The sequence below is a fragment of the Nematolebias whitei genome, chromosome 6, assembly GCF_014905685.2.
Source record: "Nematolebias whitei isolate Nwh7 chromosome 6, NemWhi1, whole genome shotgun sequence".
Taxonomy (NCBI): domain Eukaryota; kingdom Metazoa; phylum Chordata; class Actinopteri; order Cyprinodontiformes; family Rivulidae; genus Nematolebias; species Nematolebias whitei.
The window spans coordinates 46,932,267-46,949,388 of record NC_056503.1 but is presented as its reverse complement, the minus strand read 5'-3'; the positions used below and the strand labels follow the sequence as shown (position 1 = coordinate 46,949,388).

At 43.6% G+C, this 17,122-nt stretch overlaps 1 protein-coding gene across 1 annotated transcript in view; it reads right to left on the bottom strand.

Annotated features, from left to right (window-relative positions):
* Window positions 1-5,541: 5,541 nt before the first annotated feature.
* hif1al (hypoxia inducible factor 1 subunit alpha, like) overlaps window positions 5,542-17,122 on the bottom strand; it is a 14,853-nt gene continuing 3,272 nt past the window's right edge. Inside the window, exons 2-15 of the mRNA XM_037677705.1 lie at window positions 12,317-12,507; window positions 11,137-11,285; window positions 10,750-10,834; window positions 10,363-10,478; window positions 8,976-9,148; window positions 8,595-8,701; window positions 8,287-8,434; window positions 7,931-8,202; window positions 7,666-7,823; window positions 7,501-7,596; window positions 7,271-7,416; window positions 6,967-7,072; window positions 6,719-6,842; window positions 5,542-6,553 (exon numbers count right to left, since the gene is read on the bottom strand). Of these exons, the coding sequence (XP_037533633.1) occupies window positions 6,486-6,553; window positions 6,719-6,842; window positions 6,967-7,072; window positions 7,271-7,416; window positions 7,501-7,596; window positions 7,666-7,823; window positions 7,931-8,202; window positions 8,287-8,434; window positions 8,595-8,701; window positions 8,976-9,148; window positions 10,363-10,478; window positions 10,750-10,834; window positions 11,137-11,285; window positions 12,317-12,507 (1,939 nt within the window). The 3' untranslated portion in view covers window positions 5,542-6,485. The remainder of the gene's footprint in view (window positions 6,554-6,718; window positions 6,843-6,966; window positions 7,073-7,270; window positions 7,417-7,500; window positions 7,597-7,665; window positions 7,824-7,930; window positions 8,203-8,286; window positions 8,435-8,594; window positions 8,702-8,975; window positions 9,149-10,362; window positions 10,479-10,749; window positions 10,835-11,136; window positions 11,286-12,316; window positions 12,508-17,122) is intronic.

Genomic DNA, 17,122 nt, shown 5'->3' with positions numbered 1-17,122 from the left:
TAAATAAATAAAAATATATTTTATTTCTATTGAAAGTGAAGAGCAGATCTGTGTCCAGACAAAACTTTATTCTGGTCCAGGTTTGGGCCTGGGACCACCTGTTGGGAACCCCTGGTGTAAAACGCATCGCTAATGTCTGGTACGACCAAGAACGAGTTAAAAGGCAACTCTTAAAAACCGTCACACACAAGCGTTTACAAAAGATCAAAGGGAAGTTTGGCTGCACTGCGCGTGTGTTAACGAGTTTCACCTGAGCTCGTTAGTCACACCTGTTAACGTTTTCAACTTTATTCAGGTTTACAAAAAGTTTCATTTGGAACGAACAAGCAGCTGAACTTGAGACTGATTAAAATCACTGAGGAGGATTTTTCTGATGTAACGTTTTCCTCCTGCTGGTAAATATCTACACAAACACACACAGTCTCATACAGACACACACGGTGAAATAAAATATCGCCGTGTATTTCGTCGATTGTGAAGCGATTGTGCAAACTTCTCTCAGAACAATTCAGGAACAGTTGAGCAACAGTCTTTAAGAACACTTCTCTCATTTCCTGTTCAGATTTAATAAAACGGGTAAATTCTGATTTTTGTCACAGGAAGTTTATTTTAGGAGTTGCAGCAAATGAACATGCCCAAAGGTCATGACCTTTACAGATTTTTTACATAAATTTAAAAACTCCCTGCAATTTTCTCCCCTGCTTTCAGTTTTTTGGGTATTTACATTTAAACAAGACTGATTTTTAAGGATTTGCCATTTATGTTTAACTCTTAAAATGGATAGTAAAATAAATCCTCCAAACGAACTATCCTCATTAATAACCAATCTGCTCTTATGTTCAGAGCTTTTTATTAAGACAGGGACATTTCATTAATGAAAACATTTATTTTTCTTTGACTCGGATACTGACTCAGATTCGAGGGTGGTCAGGGGGTGGTCAGGGGGCTTAGGGAGCTGGTTGATCGTTCAACAGCCTGACTGCACGAGGATAGAGGCTGTGGGCCAGTCTGGTAGTTCTGGCATATACCTTTGATCAAAGAGCAGCTGATGGACCAGATGGTGTTCTGGTTGTGACCGGTCTCGAATGATATGAGCTCAGCGCAGGCAGCGGGAAAGGAAAACAGCGGTGAGCTCTGGGAGGCGAGTCCCAATAATTTTTCCTGCTGATTTGACCACATTTTGAAGAGCCTGCCATTCTGCCTTAATGAGCTAGCTGCTAGACAACCACACGAGCAATCCAGACGTAAGCACGCTTTCAACTGCAGCGATGAAGTTCATCATAAGCCTCGAGGGAGTTTTGCTCTTTAATCTCCTCAGATAGATGAGGCGTCGCTGGGCCTTCCCTATGGCCGATGTAGTGTTTTTTCCCCATGACAGATCCTCTGTCATAATCAGACCCAAGAACTTGAAGCTTGAGACCCTCTCTACCTCATCATTACCAGTGTAGAGTGGACGAGTTGTCCAGTTTTCCAAATGTCTTTTTTATTTTAAGGACCAGGTTACGGTTATTGCACCATGTCGCTGGTTGTTCAACCGCCCTCATCATCGTGATCAGTAATGAGACCAAGCACTATTGTGTCATCAGCAAATTTAATAATATAATTTGAAGAAAAGCAGGGAGAGCAGTCATGTGTGAAATGCGTAAAGAGAAGTGGACTGAGCACACATCCTTGGGGCACCCCAGTGTTAATAAATAGTGGATGAAATGTGCTTGCCAACTCTAACACACTGAGATCAGACGGAAAACCAAGTTGCATAGTATGGTGTTAAGTCCAGGATTGTGCATTTTAGTTAAGTATGTTGGGCAAGATTATAAAGGCCGAACTAAAATCGACAAAAAGCAGCATAGCATAGCAGAGTGTGTAACATGATAGCAACAACATCCTGTTCTTCTTACAGGCAAACTGATATTGATAGAGTAGGTGACATAGAATTTTTTTTTTTACACGTTTAATAAACCTTTCAAAATATTTAGCAGCAATGGTGAGTGCCACCAGCTTGTAGTCGTTAAATTAAAATTTCATTTTTGGAACAGGAACTATACTGTATAGACACAGTTTTGAAATCGCAGCAAAATAAAAAATGTTAAAATTTTGTTAAATAAGCTGTAGACAATTTGAATCGTAATATTAAACAGAGGTTAACAGAAAAAAAGACTAATTTTAGCAAGTGCTGTATGTTTTTAAGATTTAAGCTTTTAGTTTAGCTACATTTACCATAATCTTTTGCTATTTTAGCTAATTTATAGCAACTTGTCGGTATAGCTTTTGTTTCCTTTTAGCTAGTGTTTTGCTACTTTTTATTTTGTTTAGTTACACTCAGCTTTTTTGCAGGACTTTTACTAATTTGTTTTTACTAGCCCTTTGTAAGTGCTACCATTTTGCTACTTTTAACCAGCAATCTGCCTCTTTTATAGTTTTCTGTTTTAGCTTAGCATTTTCACAATGATTTTTCTAGCTTGTTTGACACAGTCACTTTAAACAAAAGTATATTTTATTAGACCAAAAGCAGCTTCAAAACAAACGTCAGCTACTACCACACCAAAAGGTTTAGGTCGTTATGTTTAAAGTGGTCGAGCTACAGACCTTCTGCTCAGGTTAGCTGTGGCAGCCATCTTAATTGGGTGAACTTGCAGATGTACATCCACGACCAGTTCCTGACAGTTTACGTTGCCAAATGGTTCACGAGATATTTTGCTAACAAACGAATGTTGAAGGATTCATGTCGTTGTGCGTACACTAGAAATTTTTTATTTTTACAGCTTTATACGAAATATACACAAATTAGAAATGGTAAATCTGTGACATGAAGTGGGTTATATTTGTTTTTGAAGGAACGTTTGGACCTGGTTTTATTTTTAGCCTTTTCATTATTTACCCCAAATAAACCACCCGTCCGGTCCAGAGGTGGATTTCTCTGAACGATGAGTTCTGTTTTACCTCCGAGTAAAAACAGATGAAGCAACATTTACGGTGATGGATGAACTCGGGACTCTCAGAAATGGCCTCACCTTCCTGATCGCTGTCCTTTCTTCTCATGCTCCACCAGCAGCCCACATCACCTCCAGGAAATACCCAGTTGCTCAACTTTAAAGCAGGAAAGTGACTAGAAATGACTAAATGTTCTTTTTTGAGTTCTGCTTCGCCACCTGAAGGTGTGTCGTCGATGCGAGTTCACGTTTGGTCACAATCTGGACCCAGAAACTTTTTCAAACCAGCTGTTTCTGACTCTTCATCAGCACCATCATCATCCCGGCTGAATATCTACCACAGTCTGATACTCCAATATAGTTTACTGTAGCTACCCCCTGACCTGTTGAGCACGATGCTTTGATTTCCATCTTTATTGTTTAAATAAAATATGTTATATTTATCACCAGCCACCATGAAATCAAAACTACCATTAATTTAGTTTTTAGCTTCAGTTACAGATGGGTCCCAGGCAATAATTATCACCCACCTCTGAAAGTAGAAGCGAGGCAGTCATGTTTGTGCTGGTGTCTGTTAGCAAAATATCTCGTAAACCAGTGGACAAATTTTAATAAATGAATGCAGGAAGTAATCGTTGGATGTGCGTCTGCAACCGGTTAAGTTTTGGAGTCTGTGTGATTCATGATGGCCACCACAATTGGCTGACCTTGAAAAACACAAAAGTGGCTACAGCTCTATCAGTTTCACAGAGATTAAGCTACACATCGGTGTGGTGGTAGCTGAGAGTCAACAGTGTGTCAGGAAAACTCCCAACGACGCCTTGAAGGAATATTCAGTGGCTGTAGGTCTACGAGTGACTAACAGTTGGAGCCAGCCCAATCCAAGATGGCTGCCACAGCCAATGATGTCAAAATCACAAACGAGTATGTTTGTCAGTTGTCCAGGTTTTGTGCCAAGGTCTGGGCTGGTAGTAGCTGAGAGTCATGCGCAACACTGAGCACATTGGCTGTTTGTTGTGTACATGTTCACCCACTTCACGTCTGTTGTCATGGTTACCAAAGATGGTGCTATTTTGCGAATAAGACTGATGTACTTATCTGTCCGTTAGCAAAACATCTTCTGAAGCCCCAGATGAATCTGACAGAAACAGAAAGTCATCACTGGGTGTAGATGTGGAAGATAAATTTGATGGATCCTCAGATTAACGTTTTAGAGTCGCCCTCATTCAAAATGGCCACCACAGCTAATGAGTCTTAGCTAACACAACAATGGCTGTATCTCGTTCAGTTTCACAGATTTTGAGCTAAAATCTGGTCTGGTAGTGGCTGAGAGTCGTCTACAAACTGTTCTCAGAGCTCTAACAAATCAAAAATGGTGGCAGGTGATTTGCATGCGCTTCATGCTGCTGACATGAAATACGGTGCGTTAGTGCTCGAGTGTGTGTTGGGGATGATGCAGGGAAGTAGCTCCTGTCCAGTTCAAGTATTTTAGGCTAAAATGATACATTTAAATGTAATATTATAGCTCTAATAAATAATGTGTTTGTTTGTTTACTTCTTGTAGCGCAGACAAAAACTGAAGTCAATAAATCAGGATTCCTCATCTGGAAAAAAAGATTCAAAACGGTAAGAATTAAAATCCTACTTTAACATCTTCTTATTTTTCCAGTTATTTTAAAAAGATTTAATCTAGTCTTCACGTGTAAACATGAAAGCAACACAAACTTTACCTGTTGTTTACATGTCAGTCATGTGTTTGTGGCACCGCAGGCTTTCCATGGTGTCTGTTAACATTAGAGAATGTGTTTGGAATGACTCTCAGCAACCCAGAAACCATCTCATCACCAGCACTGGATGGTCCACTATGTGGGTGTGCTGCTTATGGGACTGAGTTTGTTGTGGCTCCTCGGACTGAAGAAGTCCTTTGGATGAAGGAAGAAACATCTCAACAAAAAGAATCTGTCCAGGTGACCTGACTGAACTTGTGTATATATTGTCATCGTTGTATGTTCCCATACGATGGTGAAATGGGCTCTCTGCATTTAACCCATCCACCACCAGGTGGAGCAGTGGGCAGCTATTGAAAGCACCCGGGGAGCAGCTGGGGATAGGGTGTCCTGCTCAGAGACACCACGATTGAGCATGAACTTTGATGTAGAGACAAATGTCTTCATTAGGACGTCACGCGTCTCTCCTGTGAAGTGAACATGTTCTGATCCGATGCTTGTGATGCAGCATCATTTCTCTCCTCTTCATCATCTTCAGGATGACTCCAGTCGATGCGCTCCGCTTCAAATTAAACATCTGATCATCAGTCCAAGTCTAGCCTTCAGCATGGACAGAGCTCGCATCAGAGTAACCCCACAGCATTTACCCAGAATGCACTGCAGCGTGAACGTGGTGGCATCCATGTCATTAATTTTTAAAACTTTAAACAGCCCGTTGTATTTTTACCTTCCTGTTGTTATAGCTGAAGTCAACGTCCATCGTTTAAGGTCGTAAGATCTTTAAGGAGATCCCTTTAATCTTGAAGATTATTCCATTTTAAACTCGAGCAATAATTCAAGCTGACCTAATTCAAGACAAATTTACAAGAAAACACAAAAGAATGTTCAGTTTTACAGCTTTATTAAGTTCAAGAGTACATACAGGATAAACCAAAAGTATTTTACTCCTCGTCTGTGAAGTAACAGTCGAAACGAGGCTTTGATTTTCTACTGCGTGGTGAGAAGGCACAGAGCTCAGAGCGCACGGCAAGTTAACAACCCGGCAGGTTTATTCAGAATTTGGTTTATTAAAAAATACAAAGAACGCTTCACGTCACCTCATTACAACACGTGTATCCATCACGTATAATCCGTTACATGTCAAAGATACTAATTTAATCACGTGAGCATAAACATGCAGACTACTCTGATTTGAACCAATACTGGCTTCATTACATCACGTTAATAACTATATTTATTTAAAAAGGGAATTAACAGGGTGACGGATTGGTTCTGATTGATCAGCTTATAGGGAGTGTTAGATAAGCCCCGCCCACCTGGAAGATCAAAGCAAGCTGCAGATGTTCGAACCAGGATTTCTGAATAAAACACGTTAAACACGTCAATAACAATAAAAAAGTGTATAAAAAGTCCTTACATGCCACTGATATCGCAGGTTTTTGGCGTTGTTAAGAAAATAAACTTGATTTGTTTTTAAACGGATATAAATGCGACATTTAGCTGCACCAAAACATTTCCAGATCCGTCTCACTTCAGGTGATGAATCTTTGTGGTGGAAACGAAACGATTAGCACCACCTGCTGTTTCTATAAAAACAGGCAGATTTCTCACATCAAACGGCTGAAAACATGTGAGTGACGGGTCCGCGGCGCCTCGCGGCGCAGAGACACTCGTGAGAGAAATAAAAAACGTTCGAGGTCGACCCGCTCAGCCACAGGTCAGACCCCACGGCACGAGTCAGGTCAACATCTTGTGCGTTCAGGTTTGTGGCTTGTTTTCTGACAAGTGTGCGTTTAAGTCTTGGAGGCGGAGCCGACCTCGAGCTGCTTCAGGTCAAAGGTGAGAGGGGCGGTGAGAGGTCAGCGGTGCGAGGGGCGAACACGTTCCTCATCAGAGCTGCAGGAGACAAAAGAATCGTCAAAAACTTTTAAAGAATTCATATCACCTGAAAATGTTTGTGACTATTTATGAACTCAGTCTGTAAAATATTTCCGGAGTATAATCTGGAGACGAGCTGCGGGTCTTAATCTGTTGTTAAATCTGAGGTGGAGGGGTGTTCACCTGCGGTGTCGCACAGTTCCTGAACGCCTCCCAGAACAGGGTCTCTGTCTGTGAGCAGCTGGCTGCGCCGCTCAGAGTCCAGGTCCAGAACCAGGTCCGACTGGTCCGCTTCCTCCAGAGTGTCCTGGAAACAGTTTCACAGGTCAGTGAAGGAAACGGCCTGAACAGGTTTCAGCTCCACGGCTCCTTTTCTTTCTGATTCTGAGCAGAACCAAAGTACCTTTTCGGACCTGGTTCTGTAAACTCACCAGCAGACTGTGGCTGAGGAGGAGTTCTTCTTCGATGGAGGACGGGTCTGGTTTCTGTCTCTTGTCCTGAACCGTCAGCTGAGGGGACACGTCGTCGCCTCGAGTCCTGAACGAGAAACACGACGACCGTTACAGAAAAACTGTTTGTTGACGGAGGAGGAAAAAACCGGACAAACGTTTTTAATCAAACCTACAAACAAACATGGCGACAACTCGTCTGCATCGTTGGACCTTCTTATAAAAATGATCGTTGGTGCCGAGACGTAAACAATAAACGAGTCTCCAGCCAGATGTTCGGACTCACCGTTTTCTGCTCACGTCAGAGCGTTTAAACGAGAAGGACGGAGGTTTGTCGGCGTCCTCGGGCCGAGCGCTGAGGAAGGTCAGCTGGAAGTCGTCGTCCATGGAGATGTAAGGAGCCAGCATCTCCAGATCCATGTCCTCCGAGTCCTGGGCCCAGACGTAAAGACCTCACTGGTCTGTGCAACAAGACGAGCAATTTGGACTCTGAAAGGTGGATTTTCTGCTTCCTACCTGCAGCGATTCCAGTTTCTTCTGAGTATCTTCTGGACAGAAAGTGAAGAACTTCTCCACCTCGCTGGTGTCCATCACCTCCACGTTACAGGAGCTCTGAAACCAAACGAGGAGGTTCAACCTGAAACCTTCAGCTTGAAAAAGGCTCCTGGTGTTGGTGTTTACCTGCGCTGGCTCTGGAGAGGTGCACGGAGACGACGAGGGGTCGATGGAGTCAAAGATGGGTGCGAGGAGCTTCCTCAGCTCTGGGGTGCACAGGTCTTTAGGATCCTCCGGTACCAACGAAGGACTGGGAGGACTGGCAAACGACAGCTCGACTGGACCTGATGAAGACACCAAATTAGTCTTCTTTGACAAACAAGCTGCTGAAGATTTATTTAGTTTCCATCAGCCATTTTCAGAAATGAGAGCTAACAGAAGTCTTCCTCACTGGCTGCTAGCAGCACCGCGGCGTCTTCGGCTTCAGGAGCCAACTGCAGAAGCTCCTCCGGATTCTCCTTCAGCTTCAGGAGGAGCTCAGCGGGGCTGCTGGGATCCACATCTTCAGATTCAGAGGAACCAGCGACATTCTCGGCGTCGGACTCGCAGGTGGAGATCCCACTGTCCTCAGGCGCGTGGTCCGGCGAGCGGGGTTCGGTCTTCGTCACGCAGCTGCAGCGGGTCTGCTCAGCAGAGAAAACCACGTCCGGCTGCTCCACAGCACTGAAGACAAAACAAAACCAGACGTCAGCCCATCGTCTCCTGCTGCTACAGCCCCGAGACGAGCCGCTCTGCTCCTCTGAGCACCTGAGGATGAAGTTGAGGCAGACGATGGCTTCAGGCTGCGACGTCTTGTTGTTGTAGAGGACGGTCGCCTGCGTCTCCGCCCAGACGTAGCCGCCGCAGTTCGCCAGGAAGCGATAGTGGCTGGTGTTCACCTGACCTTTGGAGAGCACTGCAGACAGAATCCATGTTGGAGTTTTACTGGCAGCAAAAATGGATGAGGATGATCACACTGGACCTCTGCCTCTCGACACCTTCAGCTCGGACACAAGTCCGTCTCGTAAACGAGTGAGGTCCGGTGCACACTGGTCTGAACGAGCGTGAACACTCACACGTTTGCAGACTCCTCCTGATGCGCTCCGAGTCCAGGGCGTGGTAAAACTCGCAGGCCGAGCGTCCAATCAGGTCCTCGGGTTTGTATCCGACCAGCTCCGTGACCCTGGAAGGTTTTTATAGTCAGGGACGACACACTTAAAAAAAACTAAACATAATAAAACTTTGTTTTTTTTTAAACTTCAAATGTTATAAATCTGATAAAGAAAAAAATATGGAGGAGGAAAACGGTATTTAATGTTTTCTTCTTCCGTGTCGCACCTGAGATTTAAAAAAGTAGTTCCTGGTTAGATTTTTGAAGGCAGACTGATCCAGATCTGAGGAGACCTGTTTTTTTATTGGGTTCTCATATAAACCAAGACTCGGGTTTGGTTCTTTACCTTCCCTCGCAGTGTGTGAAGATCAGATCCATGCTGTGGCGGGTCAGGAACGTGCACGTGTCCAGAGGAAACTCCACGCTGGAGGGGTGAGGGATGGGCTCGCACAGCAGCGTCATCACTCGGGCCGCGGGGGGGGCCGCTGAGGGACGGATGTGACCCGTGCAGTGGAGCACCTGGAGGACAAAACCCAAAACCTCCTCAGTCCTGATCTGAGAGGAGCTCCTTCTAACCAGGAAGTAAAGGCCCAACAGCAGCAGCTTTGTGTGTGTGGACATCCAGCTGTTACAAACTAATAAAACTAAACTCAAACTAACGTTTTGTTACTCAGTGAAACAAATCTGTAGGAAATTGAGTAAAGTTTACAAGTATTTAAATGTAATTTTTATTCATTCTACTATTTTTACATAAACTCATCACTTTGTTAAAAACTATGATTTAGTCTGTTTTAGGCTCCGCCCTCCTGAAAGGTCCAGCCTGCTTTGATTGTTGTCATGCCGACCAATCAGCTGGCGTTTTATTAAATGACATCATGTGGTTGATGCATAAAGAACGACTCCTAACGAACTCTTTCCTGGAAGAAATGCTCATCTCCCACCGTGTGTGTGGGTGTGTTGTGTGTGGTGTGTGTGTGGTGTGTGTGTTGTGTGGTGTGTGTGTTGTGTGTGTGTGTGTGTGGTGTGTGTGTGTGTGGTGTGTGTGTGTACGTTTTGCACTGCAGAGAAAATCGTCTCAAATCCAACTTCTTTTTATGTCAGTCTGAACCAACTAATGTGAAGCAAGTTGGAAATGTCATAATTTAATCTGCTCTCATTGAACCTCTTCAGAACCGATCCACACACACGAGCAGCCGTTTCCTTCTGTAAACACGGCGCGCTGCGTGTGACGTCACGTGTTCTGCGTGACGTCACGTGTTCTGCAGGTCGCTTCAGAATCGTGGACTGTTCACGCCAGGGTCCAATGGCGGTCAGGTTTAGATTATAATCTGAGAGGGAACAATCTAAACTTATAATTAAGTCCTGCAGTGTGAAAAATAATAATTTCCAGGCTTTTTTGTTTGGTTCTGGTTCTGAGCCTGAACAAAACCCAATCCTTGCAAATAGAAGCGTCCTTGAATGGATAGATATGAGCTCTGCAGAGCAGGACGGTGTGTGTGTGTGTGAGAGAGACTGTGTGTGTGCACGTGGACTGAATGAACTGTTGGCTGCAGTCCACAGATAAGCCTTACCACTACAGATCACTCTCACACACACACATTAAAAATGTAGTTTTCTGCAGCTGGACTGACGACCGCTGCAGTTTCAAGTTTGGTGTTTGAGGCGAGCACCGGGAAGCGACGGCGACCACGAGCTACCATCGGCGCTCTCTGAGGTCGAGGGTCAAAGTTTACCTTCCAGTTGGCAGACTTGATGTTGACGGTGCGCCCCCTGCTGGTCAGCGTGCTCTTCATTCGCAGGAAGAAGTTCCTCTCGCTCGTCTGTTCGGCCTGAAGCTTCTTACAAAGACCTGAGAACGACGAGATCAAATGAAGTTTTTAAACTTGAAACTGAGATTTACGAGTTTTTAGATCCGTGCTTCACGTTACGTTAAAATCTGGAGAACTCATGAGAAGCTCCGAGTAGGCATATGACTCGATATCAGTGAAACTGAAAGAGTTTGTCATTTTTTATTTATGTTTTTTGGCAATTTGTGATCAAATGCTGTTTCTGACAGCAGGGAGTAATCAGTCGTGTTTGTTTGAACTCTTTCTGTTCTGGAAATAATCGACGTGTCTGACCTGGACGTGGAGTCAGCAGATCTCTGAGCTCCTCCTGATCGCAGGGATGAACAAAGTCGTAAACACTCTGACCCAGCAGGTCCAGCTGCAGACAAACACACACCTCGGTCACAGACTAATCCCTGAAACGGGGCGCTTCTAGCGTCAGACCTGGTGTTCTGGTTAATATGTACTTCACAGGTGCTGCTCAGATAATCCAGAAGCAGCAGCAGTGAAATGATCCAACTGCAGGGTGTAATCTTTGGGGCTGCAGGACAACACGTGTCCCTCGGACTGTTTTAGTCAAACAGCTAAGAATAACCCTCCAGCTCGAGTTACAAAGACTCCAGCCCACAGTTGGTTTACAGTAAAAACCGTCTCCGGTGAAGACCAAGAGACGTGCTGCACCTGAGCGATGCCGATGTGTTTGTTGACGTTTTCCGTCAGGAAGATCATGTCCCCCTCCTCAGTCACCACCATGACGAAACCGGCCAGCGCCTCGGGGAAGAAGGCGTCCATCGGATCTTCATCCTGCGCCTCGTCTTCCTCATCTCCTTCTGTTGGATTAAAAACAAACAGATGGATTATATTACAGAAACACGACTCGGTGAAGTTCACGGTTTGAATCACAGCCTGAAGAACTAAAGGTTCACTGATGATCTTCTCTTCAAGTTAAATTTATAAATTAATTCAAAATTAAATATATTTAGAAGCATCACAGACATGGACGGTTCAAGTCATTTTGTTAAAGTTAACAGACATTTTAAAATACTCAAATATAGTTTTAAGAAATATTCTCGTGGAAAAGACAGCTATGAACTGGCCAGATTATGTTATCAGTTCGGGGAGCTACACGGCACAGTTTGTAGTTAAAACATCAGTTATGTTTTAACGTTTCCATCTTTTCTTCGTTGAACCCTGAAAAATACGTCTGTAAGTAGAACTTATAACTGTCTTGGTTATTGACTTTAAAGTGTTTTATTTTAGTCAAACAATGCTAACCCTTAGCAACGGAAATCCCATAGGCAAGCTAACAGTTAGCATCTATGCTAATCGTTAGCCTGGAGACATGAAAATATAGAAATCAATGTTGTGTAAAACAAGTTATTTAAATTAGAGATTTAATTGTGATTCTGTCCCTCTAATTTATTTATTTATTTATTTATTTATTTTACGGATTTTTTGCAACAGAACCAGCGCTGCAGACTTTGTCCTACTGAAGCCAATAATTTCTAATCGTTAAAGCTAATTTGTGTGATTCATATATGTTAAAATTATTACACTAATAATTTTAATATCACTGCAATTGTGCAATGGTTGATTGGTAGTTTAGTCATCAGGTGTGGGGGAGGAGCTTAAATCTGGGGCAGGCAGTGGAAAACTCACCTGCTTCATGACTCGTGGTCACTACGCGTTTGAAAAAACACTTCCAAGCTCTTACAGCCAAACAACTTGTCCTTTTATCACTCTCCTAATTTATTTTTTTATCCAGTGCCAACACTTTTTTTCTCATGTACTCATCATGCTTCTACTCTTGTTTCAACAGGATTGATAATAACTTAGTCTTCACTGGTCACAGTTCTCTTACCGGGCCGCAGGAGTTGCTGCAGTCGCAGGAAGCTGAGCGTCACCCTCATGATGCCGGCTTTGTCCAGGTGGGTGCAGACTTTGCGCGGCAGCGGCAAGGTGCGGGCGAGCTCATAAAACACCTCCGTTTCCTGGCTGCGCCGACATCGGGCCGCGTCACGGGAGCGGAGCTTCCTCTGCTCCGAGCTGCTCCTGCAGGAGGAGGAGGAGTGACAGAAATGAAGGATTGGAGATGGATCGCCGAAACTAAGCTCAGGTGCGACGCACGACGTGTGGAGTTCAGAAACAAACATCTGATCTCGCGTCGGATTCAGATGAAACAAGATGCCGCAGCCACAAGCGTCCACAGACTTCTGACCAATCGCACGATCTTTGGCGCGTACGCCTGTGAGAAAAAGTTCGGTCCGGGCCGTGTGCCGAGAAGGGGCAGAGCTACTGATGCAACTTTCACTGCTTCGGATGGAGTCCATCAGAAACCTGTCTGATCCTAAACGCATACTAATTAATTAAACCGGACCATAAATACATTTTATATATGATCAATTAAATCTGATCATATATATGTATTAATACATTAAATCTGATCCTGAACACAGCGGCTGCTAACAACCATGAAGCTAAGCTAATCAGATCCACCCTATACGTAGGTTTACAGGTGGAGCACTATCCTCCACTAGTCAACATAAAGTTATTGTGCGTTACCAAAATATAAATTAAACAAAGAACACCTTCCCTTTAAACAGTCACGTCTGGCGAAAGTCTTATTAGCATTGGTCTCAAACGCCTGTATCAGCCCCACCTACCATCAGACTCTAATTAATACATTAAATTTGATCATAAATATGTAACGAACACAATCATTGGGCTGTCAGTCATTAAACAAACTCCTCCTGTGCAGCGTCAGACTAAGCTCAGCCTTCTCTCCAGACACCGAAGTCCTAACCGATGAGAAAGAACCAACGTGTTTCTGCCTGGAGACAAACCGTTTCTTTCTCAACTGCAAAGTAGTTTACAGAAAACGAGAGAAATTAGTAAAACTACAAGAAACTCTTCATTGTAAAATGTTTCATACAAAATACACATTAAAAATAGAGGTGCACCGATAAATCAGCCCCGATTTCCTTAATTTTGGGAAAACGGACGATACTTGTACGAGAAACCGATTTTACAGATTTTTTTGGTTTTAACAACAATTGTCTGAACTTCATTTATATTTCAAAGCACTACCTCATGGCCCGTTACAACAAGTTTATTGTTTATAGGATATTGTTCGAGTATGTTTTTCAATACAATGATATTGGAAAATTGAAGGTGCATCGTGACCTTATGCTGGTGAAGAGTCTCGGTCATCCAGGACATGGTAAATTCAAAAAACGTTAAATACAAAAACCGCTGGACTTTATTTGTAACAGAAGACGTTTCGCTTTCCGTTTCCTCGGATGAGGAGCGAAACGTCTTCTGTTACAAAGTCCAGTTGTTTTTGTATTTAATGGGTTTTTTTTATTTTTATTGTGACCTTTTAACTCCTGACAGTGTTGCCTATAAAACAAAATCGGGATCGGCCAAAATCGAAATCGGCAGGTCAGACTTTTTAGGAATCGTGATCGGCCAGAAAACTGCAATCGATGCGCCCCTAAATAAAAAATGTAATATTTTGTATGTGCTGAAAAAAATTGATTCTTTAAAGGATCTAGATTCCTAGTCCTGGCGATCCTGAATTGATTCTAAAGGCCCATAAATCAATTTTAAAATGCGTTTTGTTTTTTTTCCCGCTCCTACTCCTGAGCGTACTGCATATTGCACTGTGTCCATTCAAACACTGCAGAATTTGGCCTTGTAGGCCACCGTACAGCAAGCTAGTTAGCCAGCTCTTTATCTGAACGGAGCCCGCTAGCATGGAGCAGGAGAACCGCGCGATTCAACCCGCCGCTTCATCGTTAAAAGTCGGTGTACGGACACGTTTCAGATTCTGCAATGGAAGACAAGAGCACGGTTGTTTGCAAAAAGTGCCAAACGAAATTGCGGCATTTTGGAAATATGACAAATGCGCAGGCCCGTTTGGTGAGACGTCACCCTGAAATAAAGGAAGATGAAAAGCAGCACACGTCATTGTTGTCACCGATAACGCTGCAAATATGCTTTGCTGCTGCGCAGCTGGAGCACCTGACACGCGTCACGTGCGTTGCCGCCCAGCGAGCTCTAAAAGTAAACGCTGGCCCACACGTCATGCGCTGGAGGACAAACAAAACTCCACGCAAGCTGAAGTCTGATGTTACAAGGTGGAACAGCTGTTACGAGATGCTTGAAATATTTCTGGAGCAGCAACCTGCAATTTGTGCCGCCCTCCTTTCACCCCGGGTGAGAACATGTGGACACGCAGATATTTCTCTCTGGATGAGACCGACATCACCCGTGCTGAAGGAACGGCCATGACTCTCGGGTCTATAAAAGATGAACATAATACCAGAGGACTCGGCACCAACTCTGTCAGTAATCGCTTCAGTGCATTCTCAGCTGCTTCTTGACACACGGGCAGACTTCTGTGATACACCAGTTGTCTGTGAAGTTAAAAAAGCAATGATCTGGCAAAGAGCTACACAAGCGAACAGAGTGAGACACCTATCATTAACCTTTATTTAACCAGTCAAATCCCACTGAGATCACAGATCTGTTTTGCAAGGGAGGCCTGAAGGCAGCCTAACATGCACGGAGAAAACACCCAAAAAGACTGGGGATTGAACCCAGGACCTTCTTGCTGTGAGGCAACAGTGCTAACCACTGAGCCGTCATGTCGCCAAACTTCTGCCATACTTGTGTAAACTGCTTCTACCCTGGATCAGAGATTCAAAACTCTTCCGTTCCACACGGAGAGCAACGTCAGGAGATCCATGGGAAAGTAACGGACGATGCCGTTTTACTCACGTTATACAAAAAACTTTATCATACAAGTTTTATGACAAACTTAATTTGTCTTTTTCAAAGGCTGAAGAGTGAGACATCACCTGGAGCCAGTTCTAAACGATGCGTTTTATTTCGGTTTATAAATTACGGTTCAGAGGAGTTTTTGCGCAGGTTTTGAAATTTTGTTAAAGATTTACCAAATATGAATCAATAGACTGTGAAGTAATATTTCATATTAGGTTAAAGTTTGAAAATATAAAATGTTAGAGCAATATGGTTTAAAAAACTGTGAAGTCTGTATTTTGAGTTAAAGGTTAATGCACTATGGCAGGCTGGAGTCTTTGTTTACCTTTATATTTATACATTTTGAATTATTTGTCTGTGATGGACTGAGACCTGTCCAGGTGTCCCCCACCTCTCACACACTGATGGCTGGACGTGAGCACCAGTAAACAAAATTTATGACCGTTTCAATGGAAAAATAGTTTCTGAATCGAATCGTGACACCAGAAATCTAAATCGAGTCCCCAGCAACACCTCCGTTTGTTTAATGCTCGTTTGTGGAAGTTAAACTTCTGCAGTCAAAACGTAAAAGTGACGGTTTATTTCTGAATGCTTTGTGTCATTTCACACTTCGTACATGGTTCAGCTCCATGGAGAACAACGTGCAGCGACTCCAGGGTGTTTGATTAAAAATGTTAATATTTCAAAAACGGTTCTCTTTATAATCTGCTTCACTTGATTGGCTGTTTTCTTTTGCTCCATTTAGCTACCGTGCAGCTACAATTCTGCTCATTGTAGCAACTGCTCTGTAGCTTTTAGCTCCTCTTTTGCTCGTTTTACCTCCTGCTCTGCCTGTTTTACCTTTAATACGTTTCCTGGAATATCTTGCAAAAAGATCTGAAGCTCTCGACCTTGACCTCTCTGGGACCAATGCAGACATGTTCCTGTTTTTAGTTTTCTACGTTCGCCTTATAATTAGCTGTTTTTGCTATTTTTTTGCAATCTTATTTTAATTTGTTAAAAATAATAATAATAATCGGTATGCTTCTTACGTCTGTTGTCATCATCCTTTGTTGAAATCAGGTCTCTCGTGTAAATGAGTCCTGGAGGCTCAATGGGACTAACTTGTCTAAATAAAGGTTGAACGAACGTAACTGCTCAGTTTTAGTTTCTTCAGCTGATGTTACATCATCAGCTCTGCTTTCTTTGCATTTGCTCTCGTTCTTACATCATCAAGGATGCATCTTAAAGCTTCGGTACTTTAGCTCATTTAATGAACTAAATCCAAACTTTTAACTCAGAAAAACAAATTAATTCAAACCAGCAAAAGTTTTCAACTGGTGTCTGGACTGCAGGCCGTCATCGGTGCCTCCTAGGGTTCTGAATAAACCCAGCAGAGCAACTTTTGGATCCGTGCAGAAAGTCCTGGCAGCGTCTCCTGCAGCGTTTTGGATTTTTAAGCTGCCAGAAATGGACAGGATGTTCTGAGTCCGGACGGTTCTGTTCTGTAAACACGCACACTCGTTTCTGCTCAGAGCCGAGGCCAAGACCAGAAACAACATGTCCCAAACTGCAGAGGACACAACGCCGTTTTAGCTTTTATTTTAGCTGCTGGAAACATACCACACCACCCTCGGATCAGAACCACAAAGCAGCTCTGAGGCTCGGTCACCGTCCAGACATGTCAGAGAACCCAACAAGAACCCAACGAACTGGTTCCTGATCAAAATAACGTCAGCAGAACGTCACAAAGAAGGACAGGAGGCGACCACAGCCGACCTGACCCGAGCGCCCGACCCGTTTAAGGTTCTGAGAGTTTCGTCTGACAAAACAGAAAATCCCCACGGATGGACTGCCGCAGACCGGATTCTGGACTCTAGTTCAGAACGGGGTCTCGCAGACC